This window comes from Hipposideros armiger, unplaced genomic scaffold (assembly GCF_001890085.2).
Source record: "Hipposideros armiger isolate ML-2016 unplaced genomic scaffold, ASM189008v1 scaffold_206, whole genome shotgun sequence".
In the NCBI taxonomy this organism is placed as follows: Eukaryota; Metazoa; Chordata; class Mammalia; order Chiroptera; family Hipposideridae; genus Hipposideros; species Hipposideros armiger.
In genome coordinates, this window is record NW_017731556.1 from 657134 (window position 1) to 680089 (window position 22956).

At 39.5% G+C, this 22956-nt stretch overlaps 1 protein-coding gene across 1 annotated transcript in view; it reads right to left on the reverse strand.

Annotated features, from left to right (window-relative positions):
• The window catches only part of UTRN (utrophin), a 498335-nt gene that overhangs the window by 329251 nt on the left and 146128 nt on the right, over positions 1-22956 (reverse strand). The window contains exons 20-27 of the mRNA XM_019653741.1: positions 21463-21704; positions 21143-21323; positions 19052-19197; positions 18150-18362; positions 7529-7642; positions 6712-6867; positions 2829-2999; positions 47-226 (exon numbers count right to left, since the gene is read on the reverse strand). Coding sequence (XP_019509286.1) covers positions 47-226; positions 2829-2999; positions 6712-6867; positions 7529-7642; positions 18150-18362; positions 19052-19197; positions 21143-21323; positions 21463-21704 — 1403 coding nt within the window. The remainder of the gene's footprint in view (positions 1-46; positions 227-2828; positions 3000-6711; positions 6868-7528; positions 7643-18149; positions 18363-19051; positions 19198-21142; positions 21324-21462; positions 21705-22956) is intronic.

The following is a 22956-nucleotide window of genomic DNA, read 5'->3' on the forward strand; positions in this document are numbered from 1 at the left end:
TTACAGAGTTTGAATCTCAAATGCATCACTGAAAAAAACAACATACCTCTAGCGTGTGGCACTTCCCTCGAATTCTATTACAAAGAAGCTGGTAATTCTCCAGCACGACGTTCAGCTCCGATGTCAATTCCTGGCCACCAGAGGGCGCTTTTGCAGCCAATAACTTGATGTTGTCCTTCAGAATCTTCACTCTCACCTCCTTCTGCAACACATCCTCTTTTGCCCTCTGTTCCGAGAAAGGATGAACTTGAAAAATGTCTCACTTTCTCAGCAAGCAATGTCTTTCTTTTTCTTTTTAAATAACCAAACCAAAGTTAAAACGTCCACATGATTCTACCTACCTAATCTGGAACACGATTTAGGTGTAATCATTTAAAGAGACTGCTTTGAAATAAGACTGCCAACTATAAAATCTCACTCATTATATGCCCCAGTGTACAGTCCCATACACACATGTTCATTTAATAACATGCACTGCTAACACCTACATTATCCTAAGTTATGTTTACTGACATGAAGTATTTTCAAAGTCTGGTCCCAAGATTTTCCATTAATTTTAATTGACCACCAGAGGTCTGAGCATATTCGATTGAAACAAGGAAATTTTCACACACAAAAATGAGATGCACCATGGTAGAAGTTTCCTTTAAAAGTTATTCGAACATATTTTTTTCTCCTGCAACATAGGTACATCTATCCTTCTGATAATTAACAGCATTTCAAAGATGATAAGTTACACTAGAAAGGTCTGATCTAAAAACAGCTTTTTACTCCATGCTTAGGATGAAGTCTCACTTTCCAGGAAATCAACCCAAAACAGCTTTTCACTTTCTCTTTTAGTTTTCTTTACTGATTAATGGTTTTGAACTTCCCTAGGCTGGGTAAAATAATTAAGTGCAGTCATTTTTCAAAACCTAGTGGTTGTTTGGAAAAATAAAAATAAATGATGCTGCCCAACCAAGGGTGTTAATCTTATTTTTCTAAACTCTCATCCCTAGTGACTTTAAGAAAATACGAAACTACAATACTAATAGTGTAAAGGAAGACAATAAATGAAGTAAGATGGTTCTTAACATGGTAGGTTACCTTTAAAATACCTTATATACTAAATAGTTTAAAAGCTTTCTTAAAAAGCCACACTAAAAAAAGATTTGTCAATGAAAATATTAGAACTACAATAAAAGCCTCTTGTCACATTTACTTTTACTCATATCCAATAACATATCAATGAAATATCTTTTTTTCAAATATCCGCACAGAAATTTTTGCCTTAGTTACACTTTTAGGCAAGTTAATGCTGGCATAAAACATTCAATGTGTTACTTAATCTTATTTTTAAAACTAGCCTTTAATTACTATCTCTTTGGCTTAAACACTGAAGGGAGACTGGCAACAGTGTTAGAAATCTGGGAATGGCGCCCACTTCTTTTATTATATTAAAAATGAGAGCGTTCAAGACAACTGACACAGGAATATGAGTTTAGGGGAAAAAACTCTAACCAATAGTAAATCCTTTGACAATGTTCCTATTGTTACTCTTACCTGCTCTAACAAATGTTTTACATTCATGTACGCCCCGTGCATTAACTGGGAGAACACGTCAGATGAAGTAAGGATAAACCCCAACCGAATTGGACAGTCTCTGTTGTTTCTAACAAAAATAATTCTTCCCGAAAATTTGTGGAAATGGTGGTGATGGTTGCACAACATTGGCTGCGCACATCTATTGCCCAACATTGTGAGTGTGACTGATGCCACTGGTCCCGGGTCATTCTCTATGGCTCCCCAAGGTTCTAATGTAACAAAACATCTCAGGGGTCTTTATGGACACAACCCCTGGGCCAAGCTGAACAAGGGAGTCTTGGCTTCCTTTCCCTACTAAAATCAGAGCAGCAACACCCTTCCATCTTTTTTTTTTAGAAGCAACTTTTTTTTTTTTTTTTAAGATTTTTATTGGGGAATTGAGGGGATGGAAACAGTGCTGGGGAATTGGGGGAAGGGGAACAGACAAGTTGCTGTCCTTTTGTTCTTCAGTCTAGTTGTGGAGGATGTTGCTTCACTGGCCCAAGTTGGCACCCACCATCATTGTGCTCTTCCCAGGCGAGGCAGATCAGTCGCCGGCTTCTGGACGGCCGCTCACTGCGGCTGCTGGCCGCTCACGCTGGCTGCTGGCTACATACGGTAGCCCATGGCAACCCACTGCCACAGGGGCTGCAGCCTACACCGTCGCCGGTGACTCACAGCTGCCCAGCTCCAGGTTGAGCTGTTGTTCAGCATCTTAGCTGTGGAAGGCAGTGTCACTGGCCCTCATATGTGGGATCCGAACCGGGGCCCTCTGGCGTCCCAAGCCAGTTCTTAACCATCGCGCCACTCGGCCGGCCCCATCTTTTTTTTTTAATTTGAAATCTTACTATGAAAGATTACATGTACAGTTGACCCTTGAACAACAGGGTTTTGGGGCACTGACCCCCTCCCCGAGTAGTCAAAAATCCACAAGTAGCTTTTAACTCCCCAAAAACTTAACCATTACTAGCCTACTGTTGACTAGCAGTCTTACCAATAACATAAACAGTCAACACATATTTTGTATGTCTTATGTATTCTATACTGCATGCTTACAATAAAGTAAGCTAGAAAAAAGAAAATGTTCCTAAGAAAATCATAAGGAAGCAAATACAGCTTTACAGTATTCATTGAAAAAAGTCCACAGTGCAAGGGTCAACTGTACATAACATGTCTTACAGCTAAATAGCTGATCGAGTGACTGGTTGATCTTTAAAGGGAAGAGGGGAGCTATAAAGTCTGCTGACACGACTGTCTGGCCTCACCTTCATTTCTTCCACAGCACTCTCAAGTTCTTCTGGTGACTTGTACTCAAAATCTCTCTCCAGGTATTCTTCTTCCGCCTGGGTCATCCATTCCTGCATCTCTGCCAAGTCTTTCTTCAGGTTCACTGCTTTTTCCTGACTTTCAGATAACCTATTCTTTTGAATAGCAATCTGGAAAAGAAAAGTCATTTACCCAAGTAAATAAATGTTAATACACTAAATATCAAGTTCTAGTGTCTAATAGCTAAAGACACGGTGATAACTCACCACAAAGAGTCTTATGTTTCAAAATTCAGGTCAAGGCCTTTATACATTTTGTGCTGATATTGTGAAATGTAAACAATAAGGAAAACAGTAATTATAACTGAGGTCATATATCACATTTTGGATATTAATCTAATCTGGAAATATCTATCATAATTGTGAAAATGCATAACTTTTGACATAGTAATCCCAAATGAAGGAATCTAACCCTATAGCAATCAGAGAATATATTTCAAGGAAAATTACTGTAGCATTCTTTATTATAAAAAGAAAAAAAAAACCTGAAAGCCACCAAAATGTCCATTTTCTCCTTTTTAACAGGATTCTCCATTAAGATTTCACTTTTAAAAGCACAGAAGAGGAGGTTGGTATTAAAGATGTTCATAAAACACTATTTTACAACATTTTGCTTTTGAGAATTTACTTGTATAATCCATACAGACACACAAAAATAAGACACATTAGAAATAAGTATTTTCCTGAATCTGGTTCAATAACTCAGTGAAATATTTCAGAGAAGCCCAAAATGCTTTCAGAGAGATCCTCCCTCCAACTACACACTGATTCCTACTGTGGGAGAAAATTCCATCCCACAGAGAACTTCCATCACTCACTTCCCTATTCAACCTCCTGCTCCAATTCAATCTCACAAGCAGTGGTCACCTTGCCAGGGTTTGCTTGGCTGAGAGGCTGATGATGACCAGAGGCCAGTACAGGCATAGGATGGCTCTCACGAGGGTGAAGGACGATGCTTAGTGACTATCCAGCTCCTGCTCTCCAGTCAGGGTCACAGCCATCAAAACAGACAGAGACCAAACAGGAGCTTTGATTTCACTGCCCCACTCGGTACCGGAGGAAACTGCTCCCAGCAATATCTTCAGCCCTGGTTCCCAGGCCGGGCTGATCAACAGCTTAACCTCATCAGCTTTCTTTCAAAATACATACAAATACAGGTTCCTTGGGCCCCCCCTTCCAGAAAATTCTCTTTACTAATAGTTTCTGGGCACTACTAAGTTATAGATTTTTCATGGATCCATAAAGAAATGAGGAAAATAAAAGAAACTGTAGCAAACTTTCAAAAAAATAAAGAAAAGCTCGAAATTATAGTGATCCTTAAATTATATACTTTCTATATTTTTGGCATTAAAATGGTTTTCTTTCATAATTTCATGGATAGAATAGCTGAGACAGGCTGTTTTTGTTTCTTGGTTGGTTGTTACATGTCCATCCTTTCTTAGCAAAATAAAAATGTGACAGCATTATGTGAGTTTAAAACTTCTTCCACCTTTTTACTACTCAGTGATATACAATAGTGGAACTGCTCTAGATAATTACCCACAACACATGGTAGCCTCCTGGCTGAGGACACTTAAAAATAACCCCTTCCACTTATTCCCATGCTTTGAATCAGTAATAATTCACAATTAATCCTACGGTGTCACATGGGTGCTATATATACATGTAGATAGGTAGGTACATGCAAACATATAGATACAGAGATAGACAGATATAGATAGATGATAGATATCTGTTTATCTATCAATCTATCTATCTGCCTTTCTTGTCCCCATTGCCACTTCCAAACCATTTCCCCTATTTACTTCCCTAAAACCCCCTGCAAGCATGTGCCATTAGATTATAGCACACTTAGAGAAATTTGAATTTGGCTAAATTGTTAGATATTATGAAATACTTTCTTATGTGTGGCAATGGTGTGGCAGTTTTGTGGGCGAGTGTCCTCAGCCCAGGGAGAAGCATGCTAAAGTATTTAAGAGTGAAGTGCCATGATACTTTCAACTTCCTGTCAAAAGTACATTTTTAGCCAAAAAAAAAAGGATATATGCATGTATGTAGATAAAGAGAGCAAGGGAGAGAGTGAGAAAGCAAACGTGGTAAAACAGTAACAACTGGTAAATTTAGACATGGATAGATGGGTGTTCCCTGTACCATTATTTCAACTTTTCTTTAAGTTTGAATGTGTTCAAAATAAGGAATTTGGGGGGAAACAATAAAAAACAAACTACTCAAGGATGCAGAAATACATTTTTCCTATTTAAACATTAACCAAAAAACATTGTGTTTAAGAGATTTGTACTATCTTGGGACTGTCTGTGACATATTCCTGTACTTCACATTTTCTCCTTTTATTTTTCACCTTTTCTCACTCACTTTTGCTATACGTAACCTCACTATTGTCTCACTAACAAAACAGAAGCAATCAAAAGAGTGTACAGTATATTCATACTGTACCTGCCCAGTCGCTCTCCCTTCCTCCCTTCCATGACCATGGAGAAACTAACAGCAATTCTTTCACTTAGAGACTTCGCTTCAGAAATTATTTCCTCTCAATCTCTTCAGCATCACTATTTTCTCCTTCTGGATGAGATCCTTCTTTTTGGCACACAAATATCCTATAACATCTCTTATTTTAAAACATTACAAAACCGCCTCTTTGGATCCCCATGTTCCCTCACCCACCCCATTTCTCTCCTCCCTTGAATAGAGAAATTTCTCAAAGTTGCTTATCCTTGCTACATTCCCAGTTCCTCACTTGCCATTCTCTCCTCAGCAGTCTCCAATATGCCTTTCTTCCCCACAACTCCACTGGAATCACTTTCTCAGGGTCTTTAAAAGACTCCATTTGTCAAATCTAAAGCTTGCTTTTCAGTTCTGACTGGCCCCAGTAATACTCAGTAGTCCAGGGACTGTAAAAAGCTTTCTCCACCTGGCCTCTGGGGCCCCACACTCCCCTGGCATCTTTCCTCATTCTTAGCATTCTTGTCCTCTGTCCCTTCCCCTTTCCAGAGATAACCACTAAAGAGCTCCACCTGCATGCCCAATAAAGATCTCGAGTTTAACCCTTCCAGAATGGAAATCATTTCACCTGCTCCCACAAAAGCTTCTCCTTGAGTCTTTGCCATTTCGGTAAATAGCAGCACAATTCACACAAAGTGGAAGTTTTGCAAAAATCCTGACCTGTTCTCGACTTTGACTTTTTTTTTATATCACACAGCCAATCCAGTACTAGACGCTCATCTCTACGTACAACGTATAATCCAAACCTAACATTTCTCACGACCGCCACCACTAACTCCCTAGTCCAAGGAGCCACCCTCTCTCTCCAACACTGCAATAACCTTTTAAGTATATTTGCATTCTTCCCTTCCAGAGCAAATTATCCAGATGGAATCCAGGGTGATCTTAAAAGATCTATCACATATCACGTCCCTGCTCAAAACTCTAAAATTGCTTTCTGTGTGAAGTCATACTTGAAATAAAATCCACAGTCTTTTCCTCCAAGGCCATACATAATCCATCCCCGCCTACCTTCAATTCTCAAATCTTACCATTCTCCAACCCACTAACTCCTTTCTTCACTCTATTCCAGCTACAATGCCTTTCTTGTTCTTTATTAAACATGACAAACTCATTCCCACTAAGGAGCCAAAATGCACAGTTAGTACCCTTTGTTAATTTTTTTAAACGATCCATTTCCTACCCCAACCTGCCACCCATGTTGTCGTTTGTATAAACCACTCTTTTTCAAACTCGATAGACTGTCCAATTATTTTAATCTATCAACCTCTTAAAAACCAGACAGTAAAGTTGAAAAACTTACCTCCTTGCTAAATTTCTCCAGTTGGGTTTGGTAGTCAGCTAGTTTTGTCTGCACCCGCATTTTGATTCCAGCAAGAGGACAACTTCGAAGGTTAGCCTCTGTTTCCTTCATGTCTTTCAAAGATGATTCGACTGCTTCTAGTTCATTGACAAATGCCTGAACACATAAAACAAGCCCTTGTTGAGCTCACTCTCACAGAAGCGTTTGCCATAACTATAGTATGTCTGCTTTTATCCCTGCAAATATTATCAGAACAGACTGCTTTGGAGTCAAAACTTTTAACTACTTCAGAAACATTGTGCCTTAAGGAATTCATTTCACCTGGGTGCTTCATATAGCCATCTGCCAAATTAGATTGGAAATACCTGACTCTCAGCAGGAACTAGCACTTCTAATTAACTTAGAGAAGCCTAATGATTTCACGAAATATAAATTGCACCCAGTACTACTGGCAAATTTCATTTGTTAAATATGTTTTTCCTAATGTCTCTCGCCATGTGGGACAAGAAGAACCATATACAACTGGTAGTTATGACACTAAGATTGTCATCGTAACATAAGATAGCAGATAGCAGCTCCTAATGCACAAAAGTTGCTCTCGTTCTGTATGTCCAAAATTCTATCACCGTGGCCAAAAATAAAATATAATAAGTCATTTTTGATTAACTATAAAGCAAAAAAAGCTTTACGATGAAAGATACTTTATCTAGGTTTATCGTCGTGTCATATTGTTACAATGTAATAATAGCAGCAAATAATACAGGAAAGAAGAACATGCTATTTATTACAGTAGGTTCCCTGGGTCAGCGGGACTCACCGAGCATTGGTCCAGCTGCCTTTGTAGCCCTTCGGAATCGCCTTGGACGGCCTGCTCTATCATTAAGAAGTCTTTCACACCATCCATCCACTTCTCAATGACTTTCGAATCAGCCTAACTCGAGCACAATGACAAAGGGAGATATTACTCACTGGCATTCAGCCTACAAGATCTTGAAATCTATTGCTACTAGAAAAAAGACAGTTTTTCAAGACTTGGATAGCCATCATCTTCATTTAATTCTTTTTTGAAATCTCCCAACTTTGAAAATATTGATTTTCTTCATGATTGATGAAAACCTCATGGGATGACAGTTTGATAATCATTCTAAAACTTCAAAAACTTCTCCAGTGAACCAAGCTATTTTGCTGAAATGTGAGCAATATCTATGATTAAAAATTCAAATTACAGGAGATAAACGCTTTTCTAGGTGTAATCAGCTAAAGCCTTTTGTTCTCATATAATTTAGAACAAATTTTCTCCTAGTTCACTACTGAGAGCAGGAATAAATAAATAGCATAGTGGAGGGAATGCAATAGATTGTTCTTAGCTCTGCTGTTTGATGCCTTGTTATCCAAGAGCCCAGGACAGTCTGCTGCCCAGCTCCTGTCCTTCCCCCAACATTTACTAGTCACCCACTATAATCTGGTTCTGTATAACGTCAAAACCAAATGAGAAAGGAAACATTCTGCAGCGAGAAAGAGACTTCAGAGAGGCAGCAGCATGAGACCGGGCCCTTCAAGGGTGCAAATAAGTAGGTCCAACTTGATCTCCAATACCGGAGTAAAGCAATGGTCATTTCTTCCCAAGTCTCCTCCTGTTCCATCATTGGTCAGTGTGACCTGTGAATCTCCCTTGTATTAAGCTGAATTTGTTTCCTTGTACCTTCCTCAATTCTTTGCTTCTCCCTTATCTCCAGAAATGGAAATAAATGAACTATCTTGTTCAAAATATGCCTTCAGCTTTGAAAGCAGCCACCATGTCTTCCCTGAGTCTTCCATTGGTTAAATACTCCCAATTCCTTCCATGATGGCTCTAGAACATGATATCCAGGTGTTGCACTCACCACTCTGATCAATGCGTTCTGGGAACTACATCGACTTTTTTAACGTCCTTAGAACATGCCACACAGAATTAAGTATTCTTATCCTTATAATGTTGGAATGAATGACAACAATGGAATGTAACTGGTTATTTCATGTAGAGATAATTACACTCATAAAATAATCTAAAATTGTTTTATTTTTCTTATTGTAGGGCTGTTTTTTGTTTCTTTTGTTTATAGATATATTATTCATAATATTTCAGTTAGCTGAAACTCTAAAATTCCTGTAACTACATCAAAGCTCCCTTTCCCCATCTCACATTGCTTAATTGACTTCTGTCATAAACTCAGGATTTGATATTTATAAATATGAAACTTTGTCTTGTTATGTTAACAATAATAGTTAACAATATAACAATAAAAGAAAACAACAAAATGATTTGAAATTTTAGTCTCTCCACTTCCATGTCGGTTATCCTCTCAGCTTTCTCTTATTTGCAAATCTGACAGTGAAGTACCCTATTTCTATTGTGGGTTTTTTTGGTTGGGTTTACTTTTGGTTGGGTTTTGGGATTTTTTTTTTCAGGTGAAAAATAAGGCCACTGACAGTACCTACCTGAGCAGTCCCCCCTAAGGGTACCATGTCATTAACCAACCAACTTCCAGCTTAGTTTTTAAAATATGGGAATCTACATAATCCTGGCATCTAACTAGCCGTCCACCTCCCTCTCGTAAGGTTATAAGAGGTTGTCTCAAAAATTACACTGAAATCAAGACTTGCCAAAAATGAAAGTTTGTAGCATTGTTTAAACTAAATGAGCACACATAAAATGTGAGACTATGAATCTGTATATGTAACCATCTAGTATCCCTCCTCCATAAAGTAAAGAAAAGAAAGCAGTACTTAAAGGAAACGAGTCTGGGCAAGGCTTAGGAGTGGTATCCATGGTGATTCTTTTCAAAGCACAGATCAGGTCTCTGGTTGGTCATTTACCTACAGCCAGAGGCTGATATCAATCTTACTTTAGGTCTTTAGCTTCTAGAAAATAATGCCCACCCCACCTTTAAATTCGGACGTTCATCCATCTCTGTTTTTCTGGATATTTCTCACAAGATGCATAAATGTGACCTTGAGATCATGGGTTAAAATCTCATGCGACTTGGGGTATAGCTTTAGGCATCTGAAAGATCTGTGTGAATTTTCTGTCTAAATCAAAGTTCAGGATCTAATGCACTCTCAGTAATGACCAGTCTACACTTTCTAGTTTGCATTCTCTGAGGATGGGAAGGAAAAAGTGTTCATATGGTTAGGACTTTCTGTCTCTATTAGTATTTATTATATTGGGTTGTCGGAAAAGTCACGATGCATTTTTGTGATGAAAAACAGAAAAACATACATCATGACTTTTCCAATAACCCCAATGCCTCTCTGCACAAGCACTTCTTCACCCCCCTTATTCCCACACAGCTCTGAAAGCCCTTTTAGTCCCTCCCTTCATTTCTCTGTTTCTTAGCCTGCCTGTCACTATTCCCACAGGCCCATGCTACTCTTACCCTGAAATATTATTTTAATCGGTGACATATCTCTTCCAAGTGTTGGCTCCAGAACTCTAAGGTCTAATCACAGAAGGCTGCTTAGGAAGACATGGTCAGGGCGGGGTGGGGGTGGGGGGAATGTGCAAAAAAGAGAAAAGGTATGAAAATGTCTATAGAGTTCATGAAGAACGTTTTTTAACTGCCCATTTAATTCGTCACCACTTTTTGCACTATGAATCTCGACTCTGAACTTCTTAAGAATCCAAGACATCATTACTGCTGTCTAACAGGGCAGTTCATTAAATCTAGTCTTGAATAAGAAAACTGATAGCCTCCTGGACCAAGGATTTTTGACATTTATATGGAAGCATTATATGCCAAGGAAGCTTTCATCACAATCAGCCTTAACTGAAGTCAGCAGCCTCAACAATCCCAGTCACTGGCACATGAGAGGCAATTGTGTGGCATCAACCCCTTTCCGTCCTCCCTCTCTCAGACACACTCGCGTGAGCACACACAATTCACAGGCCCCTATTCCGTCTCTCTCTTATACTTCCATGTGAGAAAAACAGAGGAAAGCAATGGACAAGCCATGTAGAGAAGAAATTGATCACCTCCACAGAAATAAAAGCAACAGACAGGGATCTGAAAAGCTGTTTTCACTACCAAAACTCCTGCTCATAATCCTGACCATGCTGAGTTCAAGGTGAGGTGCAGTGCCCATGAAACGAAAGGCTGAACTCCAAGTTCGGTACTTTTATCAGCCATGAGGCCTTGAGAAACCAATTTCTCTTTGAGCCTCCAAGGCTCAGCTATAGAATAAGAATAATAACAGCTACCTTGCCTAGTGGTTCTAAAAAACAAAGATAATGTTTGGACAGGGCCTGGGACGGTGCATGCATGCAATCACTGGTAGATATTATTAGTAAGGTCTACAGATCAAGTGCTTTATTATCAAGATTAACCCCATAAGAAAGTTACCACTTCCAGGTCCAGCCGGGTGGCTCAGTTGATTAGAGTGCAAGCTCTGAGCAATAGGGCTGCTGGTTCAATTCCCACATGGGTCAGTGAGCTGCGCCTGAGCTGACAAGGGGGAGGTCAGATGGCTCAGTTGGTGAGAGCGCGTGCTCCTAACAACAAGGTTGCCGGTTCGACTCCCTCATGGGATGGTGGGCTGCACCCCCTCCCCTCCCCACCCAGCAACTAGACTTAAAGCAGCGACTGGACTTGGAGCTGAGCTCGCGCCCTCCACATCTAATTGCAGGACAACAACTTGACTTGGAGCTGATGGGTCCTGGAAAAACACAATTTTCCTCTTCCCCAATTCCCCAACACTGTTCCTTCCCTTCCCCAATAAAATGTTTAAAAATAAAAAAATTAAAATTAAAAGAAGAGTGACCACTTCCAAGTTCTGGTGCTTACTCCCGTCAGAGGCTCCATGGGAATGGGCAGCCTGGGTGAGTCTATGTTCGTGTAAGAGTCAGCTTAATGTTTTTAATCCCTGCCAACATTAATGCTTGTTCTATCATAGAACTGTTTAAAAATAACTGTTTGAAAGAGCTATAGCTGAGGCTATTTCTGACTACAGTTGGCTGAATCCAGCTCAGCAGAAGGACCCCAAGTAAATGAGGGAAGGCCCAACTTTAGAAATGCCTGTTGGCAGAGTCACAGAAAACCCCCACCCTGCAGCCCGACCTTGTGGGAAGGGTGACTGGGTCACTAAAATCAATACGAACTAAGAGTGAACGCAGGAGATAGGGCGCTCTCTCCACTCTCTGTATCTCCCCTTTCCTTAGAAGGGAAATATTGTCTCAAGCCACTTGTAGCAATGTTTCCTGTGCTTAAAAAAAAAATACCAAAAGCTGGTTCATCTTTCAGTCAATCATACAGCAAGGAGGTTACAAGGAAAGTGAAAGTGCTCACATGCAGAGCTTCTCTGTCCATTTAAAAATCACTGAGCTGATGCATTTGTGAGTTCCTAATGTACAATGAGTAATTTTTTCTCCACGTCCATCCATTTACAGAATTAATATATATTAACATGAATACACACACACACACACACACACACACACACATACATATATACACATTAGATTGGGTCATTTCTAACATTCTATCTTCTTTGGGAGACTTCGGTTCTTTGAAAAATTATTAATCAATTTCTAAAATAAAAGTCTGTCATTATTTCACATAAAAAATTTTTTAAACTGCAAATACTAATCCAGAGCAGCCATTTCTCACTTGTATTTATCCACAAAATTCTCAAACAAATGTAAAATGATGAATATGGTAGTTTTGAAAAACCAAAGTACGGAATATTCTAATTTGGAAGAGCAAAAATTCCAAATGACCATTACTGCTCAAAAGCACTGGCCTATAAGCATTTGGGATGGGTAATACCTGCTGTTGGGTCATGGAAAAGGCATGCAAGGTCATTAAAACAACTCTTTTACCCTGTCACAGCCCATCTCCCAGCCCAGCCTCTGAGCTAAAGGTGGAAGGAGTCTGAAGCTCTGGGTTGAAGACAATAAGATTCCGAGGTACATGACTAGCTCCTGCGATTTTGTTTACAGCTAAATTCTTGGCATTTCATTTTGCTCCACCCCCATTTGTTGGAATGCACATAGCCCTTTAAGCAGTCAATTTCTAACCCAAGACAGGGGCAAAAAGAATTGTGAAACCAAAATTAAAATAGTAATTGAAGGTACCAGGGTTTCTATTTTGTTTGGTTTTATAATATTCATTAACCTCAAAAACACCCTTTAAAAATTGTTACTTCATTTAGTAGGGAAGGCAAGCAATGACATTGCTACATTTCTTTACCTGAAGCTAACAGAATTCTTAAATCTGAGGGTTAGAATGCACCAATATTTCCTTTAATGAAGTAAAATGTATTCAAAATGAGGGGGGGGAACCCTTATGGAGTAACAGTATCACTTATATGTCACCTTAAAAGAGCTAAATCAGCCATGCTGCATATTACTTTCTTAGAAAGTATTCACCATTGTGTTTTACCCTAAAATGCTTTCCAAAGTAATTTCTAAGCCTGGTCCTGCATGTCTCATGGCTCCAGCATGTCCCCTCCACACTCTGGGTCAGAGCACAGCACGTCTGTGTGCCTGTGACCCTGCAGCAACGGAAGGGAGGTGTGTGACGACACAGGGGTCCTGCCGTTTAGGACAGCCAGGCATTCAGATCTTACAGATCCCACCTCACTAAAAGAGGTCCAAGTGGGTAAGATGTCTGAAGGTACCTTCAAAGCAGTTCCATTCACATCCGCTTCCCCGCTGTATGCCAGACGAGGTTCCGACTTGGCGGGGGAAGCTCGCAGGTCCAGCCATAAGAAAGGCTGGCCAAGGTGGGGTTATGGTGAAGGTGTGACCATCACACAGACTCACAGAGGGGGAATTCGCTGTGGGCTGGTGGTCAGCTGGACAGAACCCTGCTTGTAAAGCAGCTTCCTCTTAAAGGATGATGAGCATGAGCAAAGAAGAGGGAGACGTACATTCCTAATGAGCAAGGGACATTTCCAGAGAGGCAATTGGCCAGCGTGGTCTTCGTGACCCAGCACACTGTGTCCCCGCCCAGCTCAGCTCACAGGGCTTTGGGGTAAGGAAGGGGGAGCAGCTCTAAGACGTTTGAGAAAACGCTTTGTGTTACCATGGCAAAGACAACAAGAACCTGTCCAGAAGTGTCACTCGGTCACCAGTATGGACAATGAATCCAAGAGGGAGGAAGTTAGCAGCAGCAGTCAGATTTCAAGGGTAATGAGATTGTCAGGACAAGAGGTTACATGAGAGTCTAAACACAGCAGGAAAGGGGCTGGTGGAGGGCTCTGAAGAGGCAGGATTGGCGGTGAATATAAAAGGCAGAGATCTGTGTGGGCCTTGGGCATGGTTTCATGGTTCCATGGTTATACCACAATGCAAGACATCTTGAAAAGCAGACAGGAAATAATAGGAAATATCTTGCAGTCCCATTATTTATGCGGATAAGTAGCCTCTGAGGATTTTATAATATTTAATCCCCATAACTCACAGAAAATCATGTCAGTAAAATCAATGATAAAAAATGACTTTTTTCATGTATTTTTAAATGTTTTGCTGCCTGGAAGGATTGGGGGGGCTTTCCATGAGGTAATTTTAAAAGCACCAATTAACATTTTAATTAAGTACAAGAATTGAGGTCATTACTTTGGCATGAAATAGATAAAAAAGAAAAACTTAAGAGCGTATGTGAGCATGATGACACTGTGATGAAGTGTATGCGGGTCCAATCTCCACCTATGCAAAAGGAACCAGCCCACAGACAAAGGAAATATAGGCATATAAGGAAAACACTATTTGCCAACAAATAACAAAAGAAAATGTAAATTCGCATGCAAATAACACGATTACCTTACTTGTAGGATGGTAGAAAAAAGGTAAGCACATAGCTATGAAAATACTTTCAAAGTTTAAATGTGCTGGGTCAATGAAAGGCATTATTATTTTGAGTAAAAAAATTCACACTCCCAGCTGATGCATTTTTGAGTATTACCTATTTAAATGTCCCTCATGGAGTGCAGCTATCATTTGTTCTTATTACTGAAGAAAACAATGATTAGAATTAGTAATATTTGTGAACTTTCCTTTTTCCTGTGAATATATTAACCTCCAGCAAGGATCACTGTTAATGCTAGCTGCCTCCAGGAAAGGAAATGATATTGAGGAAGAAACGGACACTCTAAATGCTCACTCTAAATACTTCCCTATCATTCAATTTCTTCAATGAGGATTATTTATGTATTACTTACATAACTCAAAATGCACTATAAAAATAAACAAGTCAACCACTTTGTTCCTCAGAAACCTCACCATAAAATGGCACTGAATCAACACTCTACAGTCCTCATGCTTAAAGACAAATAGAACTTAAATGCCTAAAAAAATTATAAATCAGGTCATTAAAAAGGGGAAAACAATGCTAACCTGAAAAATGAATATTCATTCAGGGGAGGGGGGGGGCGCAGGTAGATTAAAAGTTTTCCTGGGGCCGGCCCAGTGGCTCAGTTGGTTAAGAGTTGGCTTCAGAGTGCGAGCTCTGAGCAGCAGGGCCCCAATTCAGATCCCACATGAGGGTCAGTGACACTGCCCTCTACAGCTAAGATGGTGAACAACTGCTCAACCTGGAGCTGGGCTGCAGTGAGTCGCGGCAATGGCGTAGGCTGCAGCCCCTGCTGCAGTGGGTTGCCATGAGCTACCATGAGTGGCTGCCAGCGTGAGTGGCCGGCAGCCAGAGTGAGCTGCTGTGAGCAGCTAGCCATCCAATGGCCAGCAAGCGACTGCCTCACCCGGGAAGAGCGCAATGATAATACCAACATGGGCCAGTGAAGCAACGTCCTCCACAACTAGACTGAAGAACAAAAGGGCAGCAACTTGTCTGTTCCCCAGTGCTGTTCCCCTCCCACAATTCCTCAATAAAATCTTTAAACACAAAAAGTTTTCCTAAATGAATTGTAAGTAATTATGTAACAACCATTTCCTTCAAAGCGAATAAAAGAGTAAAAGTGTTCTTTAGAATTAAAAACTGTGTATTTCCATAAAGAAGGTGCTCAAGTAAGGAATACAGATACTGCCAACAATCTTGTAGTTAGGACACAAAAAGTAAACAAAAAATTACTGGACATTACAAACCTGTAATAACAAAAGGAAAAAACCCTAACTATCCAGAGCCACGTGTTTGATGTGGTTTATTTTTAATGGAAATAAATGCAGCTCACACTCCAGCTGGCCACGTTAAATGCCTGAGTTTGCTACACTAGTAACAACAACCCACTAAAGCCTAAAGCTGGATTACTGTAACCACAGGACTGGCTTTTGTGTTTTGAAGAATACTCATTCTCTTTAAATTCCATAGTAAAACATTGGCACACATTTAGCTAACCCTAAAATATACTTTTAAGAGTCAAAAGATTTCCCTAACCACCGTATTTCCCCATGTATAAGACGCACCCTTTTCCGAAAAATTTGGGGGTCTAAAAACTGGTTGCATCTTATACAGTGGTTGTAGATTTTTTTTTTTACTTGCATTTCCCGCTTTTTTCACGCTTGTTTATGCGCTCATACAACCACTGTATAAGACGCACCCAGTTTTTAGACCCCAAATTTTTCGGGAAAGTGTGTGCCTTATACGGTATATCTCAGATTTAAATTTGAAAACAAAGCAATGATCTTTTGAAAAGATGGGAAATAGTTAATCTATCACTGCTCAACTTTGGTGCTACTGACATTCTGGGCCAAGAAACTTCTTTGTCTGTGGGGCTGTTTTGTGCATTGCAGGATGTTTACCTGCCCACAGGGCCTCTCCCCACTAGATGCCAATAGCACCCTCCTTCCCCCGACAGTTGTGACAACCACAAACGTCTCCATATATTAACAAATGTGTGTGTGTGTTGGGCGGTTGGGGGGTGGGCCGTGGGGAAGCAAACTGCCTCTGGTTGAGAAGCACCGATAATCCAATGCTTGGCTCAGAACCAAAAATTTTAGAATCATGCATAAGGGTAAGTCTAGTTTTTAAAGTTGGAAAGAATTACAACTATTGGGTTGTCGGAAAAGTCCTGATGCATTTTTGCAATGAAAAACACAGAAAATATATGTCATGACTTTTCTGACAGCCCAATAAAAACAGACAAGGGGGAAGTGAATCCACTCACAAAGTGAAATGACTCAAAAATACATAGCCACACATGAAACACTCCTCTTCAAAAGTAATGGTTTATTCTAATGAGAGCTCAGAGCAGAACTGCAGTTTAACTTAGAGAAACCACTTCCTGTCAGTACCACAAAGCACGAACACACACACACACACACACACACACACACACACACACACCCCACTATCTTTATTCTCCTCCAGGTCATTCACTGTCCATGGGCTCCTGGATGACACACAGAGCTTCCCTCCAAGTTCAGTAGTCACCACTGTCATCTCATCTTTCCGGATCCCTTCACACTGAGCTGTACAGTCTACCCACCCTCTTCTATCGCATCTTTAATTTTGATTTTGAAAACATTATTCTCAATAATTATTTTTTGTCATTTTCAATCTTTTCGCTTTTATAGCAATATCCTTTACACCAATTCTCCTGGGATCTAAATCCAAACATACAATTTCTTATTTATGTTCTCTTGGGATCTAAATATATCCCAAATCAAAATCTCTGATTACTAATCTCATTTCAGTCATTGAAAAATATTTATTGAGTGCCTTCTCCATGCCAGGCACTGTTCTAGAAGTACATCTTAAGATAGATACATCAGCGCAAAACAACACACACAAATGGCCAAGGGACAGAGGTCTTAGGTCAGGGAGCCTGGGGGGAGGGGCAGGGGGAGGGGGATAGGTTCACTGTTCAGCCAGACCTTTCCAAGTGGAAAACCGGGTGATTTGGGAACTCCACTTCTCCACCTTCCTCACAGGTATAATGTGAAAATCCTGACTGCCTCGCTGACATTGACTTTTACCCCTTTCTCCTATGTCCTCTCATTTATCCTTTCCCCTGGAATTTCATCACTGCTTCATCGGTCAACATTTTCAGATGTAGCAACAGCTCCTATTTCTGACTTTTCATGCACTTCAAATCACCTGCTTTTCCAATCTGACACTGTTTCTTGACGGCCCAATTCAGATTTTTCAACTCCAAATGTCTAAAACCTTAGAAAAACAGCTTCAAGGACTCAGCTATCCGCTACTCCCTGGGCAACTTCGACCACTCTGAGCCACCACTGCTGCCTAGTCAGCAGTCTGTAGAGCACGCATGCTTCTCATCCCTGAAACATTATTTTGACCATTTAAGCAGTTTTCTCTTATCTCTGTGCTCTCCAGCACCCTAAAAGTATGCCGTGGTAAGCAACTTATAAATCCCAACTTAAGTACATAATAAATGTGGGACTAGGAAGAATGCAAAATACTCAAATAATAGATATTAAAGTCTTGCAGGATAGCTATTATTTTACCCTGTAATAAACTTATATTCCTAATGACCTCTGGGTTTACCTCAAAAGTTCTGAGTTTGGGGGTAATTTCCTCAAGCAAATGCAGATCTTTGGAAACCTTGACCTTTAGTTTGTTCCACTTTCCTTGAACATCATTAAATTCTTGATTATACATCTTTTCTACATCTGGAGAAACGTTTTCCTCCAAAGCCTTTGTTTCTTCTGCAAGTGTATATAAAGTAGGTTTTTGATTCTCAAGGATTTCATCAAGGGCCTGGAAAAAAAAAATTTTAAGATTAGAAGTATGCACAACAATTTGCCTGCACATATGTAAGAATAGGAGCTGCACATAGTCAAAAGTCGTTTTTTAAAAAGCATTTCATCAAAAAAGAACTGTGAAAAATTCATGGGGAAAAAAAAAAAAACACACAAGCATAGTCCAAAATGTGAAGGCTTTCCCTTTATGAATTGTATGTGCACCAGATGTATTCCATTCTCTAACTACAAACCCCCGGCACAGCACACACAGGGAGGACGGGCCCAGTGTGCGGCGCTCGCTGGCTGACCTGTCTTATCTCATGAAATGGTTCAGAGCCTATATCCTAAATGCCCAGGGGAGCACTTTTATTCAATGTAGAAAAAGAACAATACATCCATTCAATTGATATTCTTCATTTTATTAAGGATATTTTAGTAGGGTATGAACAGGCTGAGTGAGAATTTTAAGTTCCTTACAATAAGAGGAAATATGGTTTTATTCTCCTAAAATACTTAATAGAATTGTCTTTGCTTTTACCTTAGGTGCTACAGTATAGTAACTAACCTTCAAGCTGCAAGGAATTTTTGACCAATTTTGACTAATAGTAGCAAATATTTTTAAATAGTTGAAAAACATATTTCCAAATATGTGATGTGTTATATTAGAAATGATTCTAGATTTCTAAGACCTAAAATACAGATTACCTTTTTCCCTTGCAGGGCTTTCTCCACCTTTGCAAGATCGTTCAAGGCATTCAAAGGTGTCTGGGCCTTATTATCTACATCATTTAGCACATCTTTCAGTGTTTGCAGTGTTTCCAAATATGCATGTCCAGGTTGGCTCTTCATTTCTGTTTATTTGAAAATACTTAGTTTGAGAAAACAATGTGAAGAACCTCATACGATCATATATATCATTAATCTTCCTTACATAATAAGTGGATTCTAAAGCATAAGAAGTTAAACGACATAATTAAAATTTTAAAAGGTCTCTGTTAGTTACTAAAATCATTCAATTGTTATTTCTGAGAGTCAGACAGTGACTTCATTCCGGCAGATGCTGATATTTGAAATGTTAACTAACCCACTCTCATTTTTCTTCATTTCGTCATGATGAAATGTCTCTCTGAAGATGGTACTACAATGTTCCTTTTGTCTCATATAATCTCTTTTTGCCCAGCAGCTACACAAAGAATAAAAGGAAACAAAGACCCCTTCAACCAGTCTTCCTCTAAGCTGAAGTGTGCAGACAAATTGCTATCTCCAGGGCAGTGGACATTATACAGGAACACTTAGCCAGGCTGCCACCAAGAACTCCGAGAAATCCTGACTGCAAAAGCCAGCTAAAAGGATGTCACTTCACCTACGAACGTGAAAATCGCAGACAGGCAACACCGTGTGGACAGGAAGCAAGCTCATGTGAAGCACAAAGCGATTAAATCAACTAGCAACAAAAGTTACGACACTGACAGCATTCTCCACACAGGCAAAAGGTGCAAACAACCCAAGTGCCCATCAACAAATGAATGGATCAACAAAATGTGACCTATACATACAGTGAAATATTATTTGGCCTTAAAAAAGAAGGACGTTCTGATACATGCTACAACATGGATAAACTTTGAGGATGTTACACAAAGTGATATACGCCAGTCACAAGAAAACAAATACTGTATGATTCCACTTATACGAGGAATCTAGAATAGTCAAACTCATTAAAACAGAAAGTAGAATGTGGTTGCCAGGGGCTACAGGGAGGGGGGAAATGGTGGGCTGCTGTTGAATGAGTATGGAGTTTCAGTTTTACAGATGAAAAGAGTTCTGGAGATTGGTTGCACAACAATGTGAATATATTTAGCACCACTGAACCCTACATCTAAAAATGGCTGAAGTGGTAAAATTTATGTCATTTTTTTTCTACCACAATTAAAAACGAAACAATAAATTCAAAAAAATTTAAGTTAAGAAACTAAACATTTAAATTGCCTATTGGTCCTTGTCAAAAACGAAAGCATATTTTGTAACAATACATTTAAAAAGAGGTGCTCTCAAATATTTCACATTCTAGGTTAACGGAATTCAGTGAACGAGGGGTCTAGTGTCCAGCTGACTTTCCAGATGAAAGGAAACATGACACATTTGTTTACCATGCACACACACAAATTCTGACAAGTCAATACACAATCTACAACTGCTGTAAGTAACGGCATGGCTAAATGTGCATCTTTTTAACATTCACTACCCAACTTTCTAATACAGCACAATTCCTGACTTAAACGATAGCAAAGGAGAGAAAAATATAACATATGGGTGTTGAGCTCTCAAAACTTTAAACAGTTAACTTTCTAAAATCAGGTTTATTCCAGAAGTAAAAACTCTACAATTTTTCAGGCTTTGAAAGAGGAACATGATTTCTTTTAAAAGAACATGTTATTGCTAAAACTTGAACCATTTTAAGCAAAGAAAGTAAGTGATCATTCTTTTTATCCTGACTAGTAATGATATTAGCTGGCCTTCTTCAATAAAAGGGAGAAACGGCATCCTTTTAAAAAGGCTTAAAAATCATGATATCCTATTAACATGATTTTAAAACATGTGTGAAAGCTGACCATGTTTTTACAAACAAGCGTGTAGCCAGGAAATAATATGGATACTTAAATATACTTTAAGACCTGGCACAGCAGCAGGCAGGGGACAACAGTGAATCTGGCCCACAAGAAGTGAGTGTGCTCAACATCCAAAAGCTGGGAGTTGGTTTTAAAATTAAGGCACAGTGAGAGGAGAGAGTACATTTACCGTTCTCTAGCTGTTGTTGATGGTCCTGTAAATCCTGTTGCACAGATTGGTAGCGGCCCAGAAAGCGATCAAAGCTCTGCTGGACAAAATCTGGGGCAGACGGCCTGGACTTGAGGGCTGCGCAGCTGGCATGGACCATTTCAATTTGGGGTTGGAGGCCAAGGAGGTTTGTCAGTTCCCTCTACAGAAGAGAAAATACGGTCACATAACTCGCTGAAGATGAACCTCCACTCTGCTGTTCATGATACAAGTAATAGCATCTCTTTAAATATAGGGTTGGGCGTAGAATTTTCTCATGTCCTGGATGGTTGTCTCTTTACCTGACAGGAGTCCTTCAAACGTGGCAAGGACTGCTGGGGAGGCTCTGAGAAGGGAGCATGTTTAACCCATTCCTCCGCTGTCTTCACGGTCTTGTCAAGCTCATCGAGTTGCTGAAAGTAAGCATTTATATCTTCCTGGAGCTGAATCATTCTTGCCACATCTTCCAAATGCTGAGATATACTCTTCCATTCTGATACTACCTTCTCCAGAATATTTTTTGTATCTTCAGTAGGAAGACCTTCTACACAGACATAAAAAATAAATAGGCATTTCATATATTATGACAGAACTTGCATGGAATTTGTTATAAACATTGTAACACATTCAAAGTAATGAGGAAATGTCAACAATAAGGATCACTCCCTCTTGTCCCTTTTAATACAACAAAAATTATAATGATGAAATAGTAATAATACAAAATAAATAATATAAAATAAATATAAAATATGCATTACAATGATGAAATAATGATGATGATGAAGATAAAAATAACTGTTCGATTCCTTGACCAAAGTGAGAGAGGGGGAACTTGACGTATTGCTTCAGGGGTTGTGTGACTATGATGAAAAACCTATCAGCAGAGCTTAGAACTTCAGCCACGGCCTCTTCTATAAATGTGTTTGCATCCTTGGCACCCTAGCACTCTTCTCGCTTCTACTCTGAGCCAGGGAAATAAAATGAACTATCTGGACCAGTCTGGGGTTCTGACATCAAAAGGTAAACCCTCTCCATCAGAAAAAAAAAAGAGACAGCTGGCTAGAAAAACTAGGAAGCAGCTCAAGTCTTTGGTGACCAAAGCACAGTGTCATCTGAATTACAAAATGAAAGGCAAGACTTCCCAGTGCTGGGAGCAACCTGGCGACTGGAGGAATACTAAGCCCAGCAGCCAGGCCCATGAAGCATCAGCAAGCCAGCTGGGGATGCTACACACAGACAGCAAATACCAAAATGTGGATGCAACGGTCACATTATCTACTTAGAACCACGTCAGTAAAAAGTACCACTGTGTTTATTACTGACATCTTATAATTATTTTTCAGTAAGAACTCCCCAACTGGTTTGTTTATTTATTTTGGTACATTACATCCCCAGGACTTATTTATTTTATATATAATTTTCTGTGTCTTACATTTTTGAGAGGTAGAGAATGTTCATAGAAAAAATAAAGTTCTATATGATAGCAGTCCATCCCTTAATATAAAATACCCTCAAATCATGTAAAATTACTCTGAAAAGTATGGAAAATCTGCAAAGGAATGTTTATCTCCGGAGAAGAGCACACACAGAGGGAAGATGGGCTTAGCATCTTTATTAGTTGAGTAGGAAGGCAATAAAAACAATTGTGCTTTGTAGATATGTGCAATCAAAATCCAGGGTAATAAGATCTCTAAGAAAAAGAAAATGGTGTGTAAAACAGTCACTTCTGATCACAAACAATGCAATTGTAAAACTTTCTATAAAATACTGTATCCACTAAAAATTAGAACTGCAAA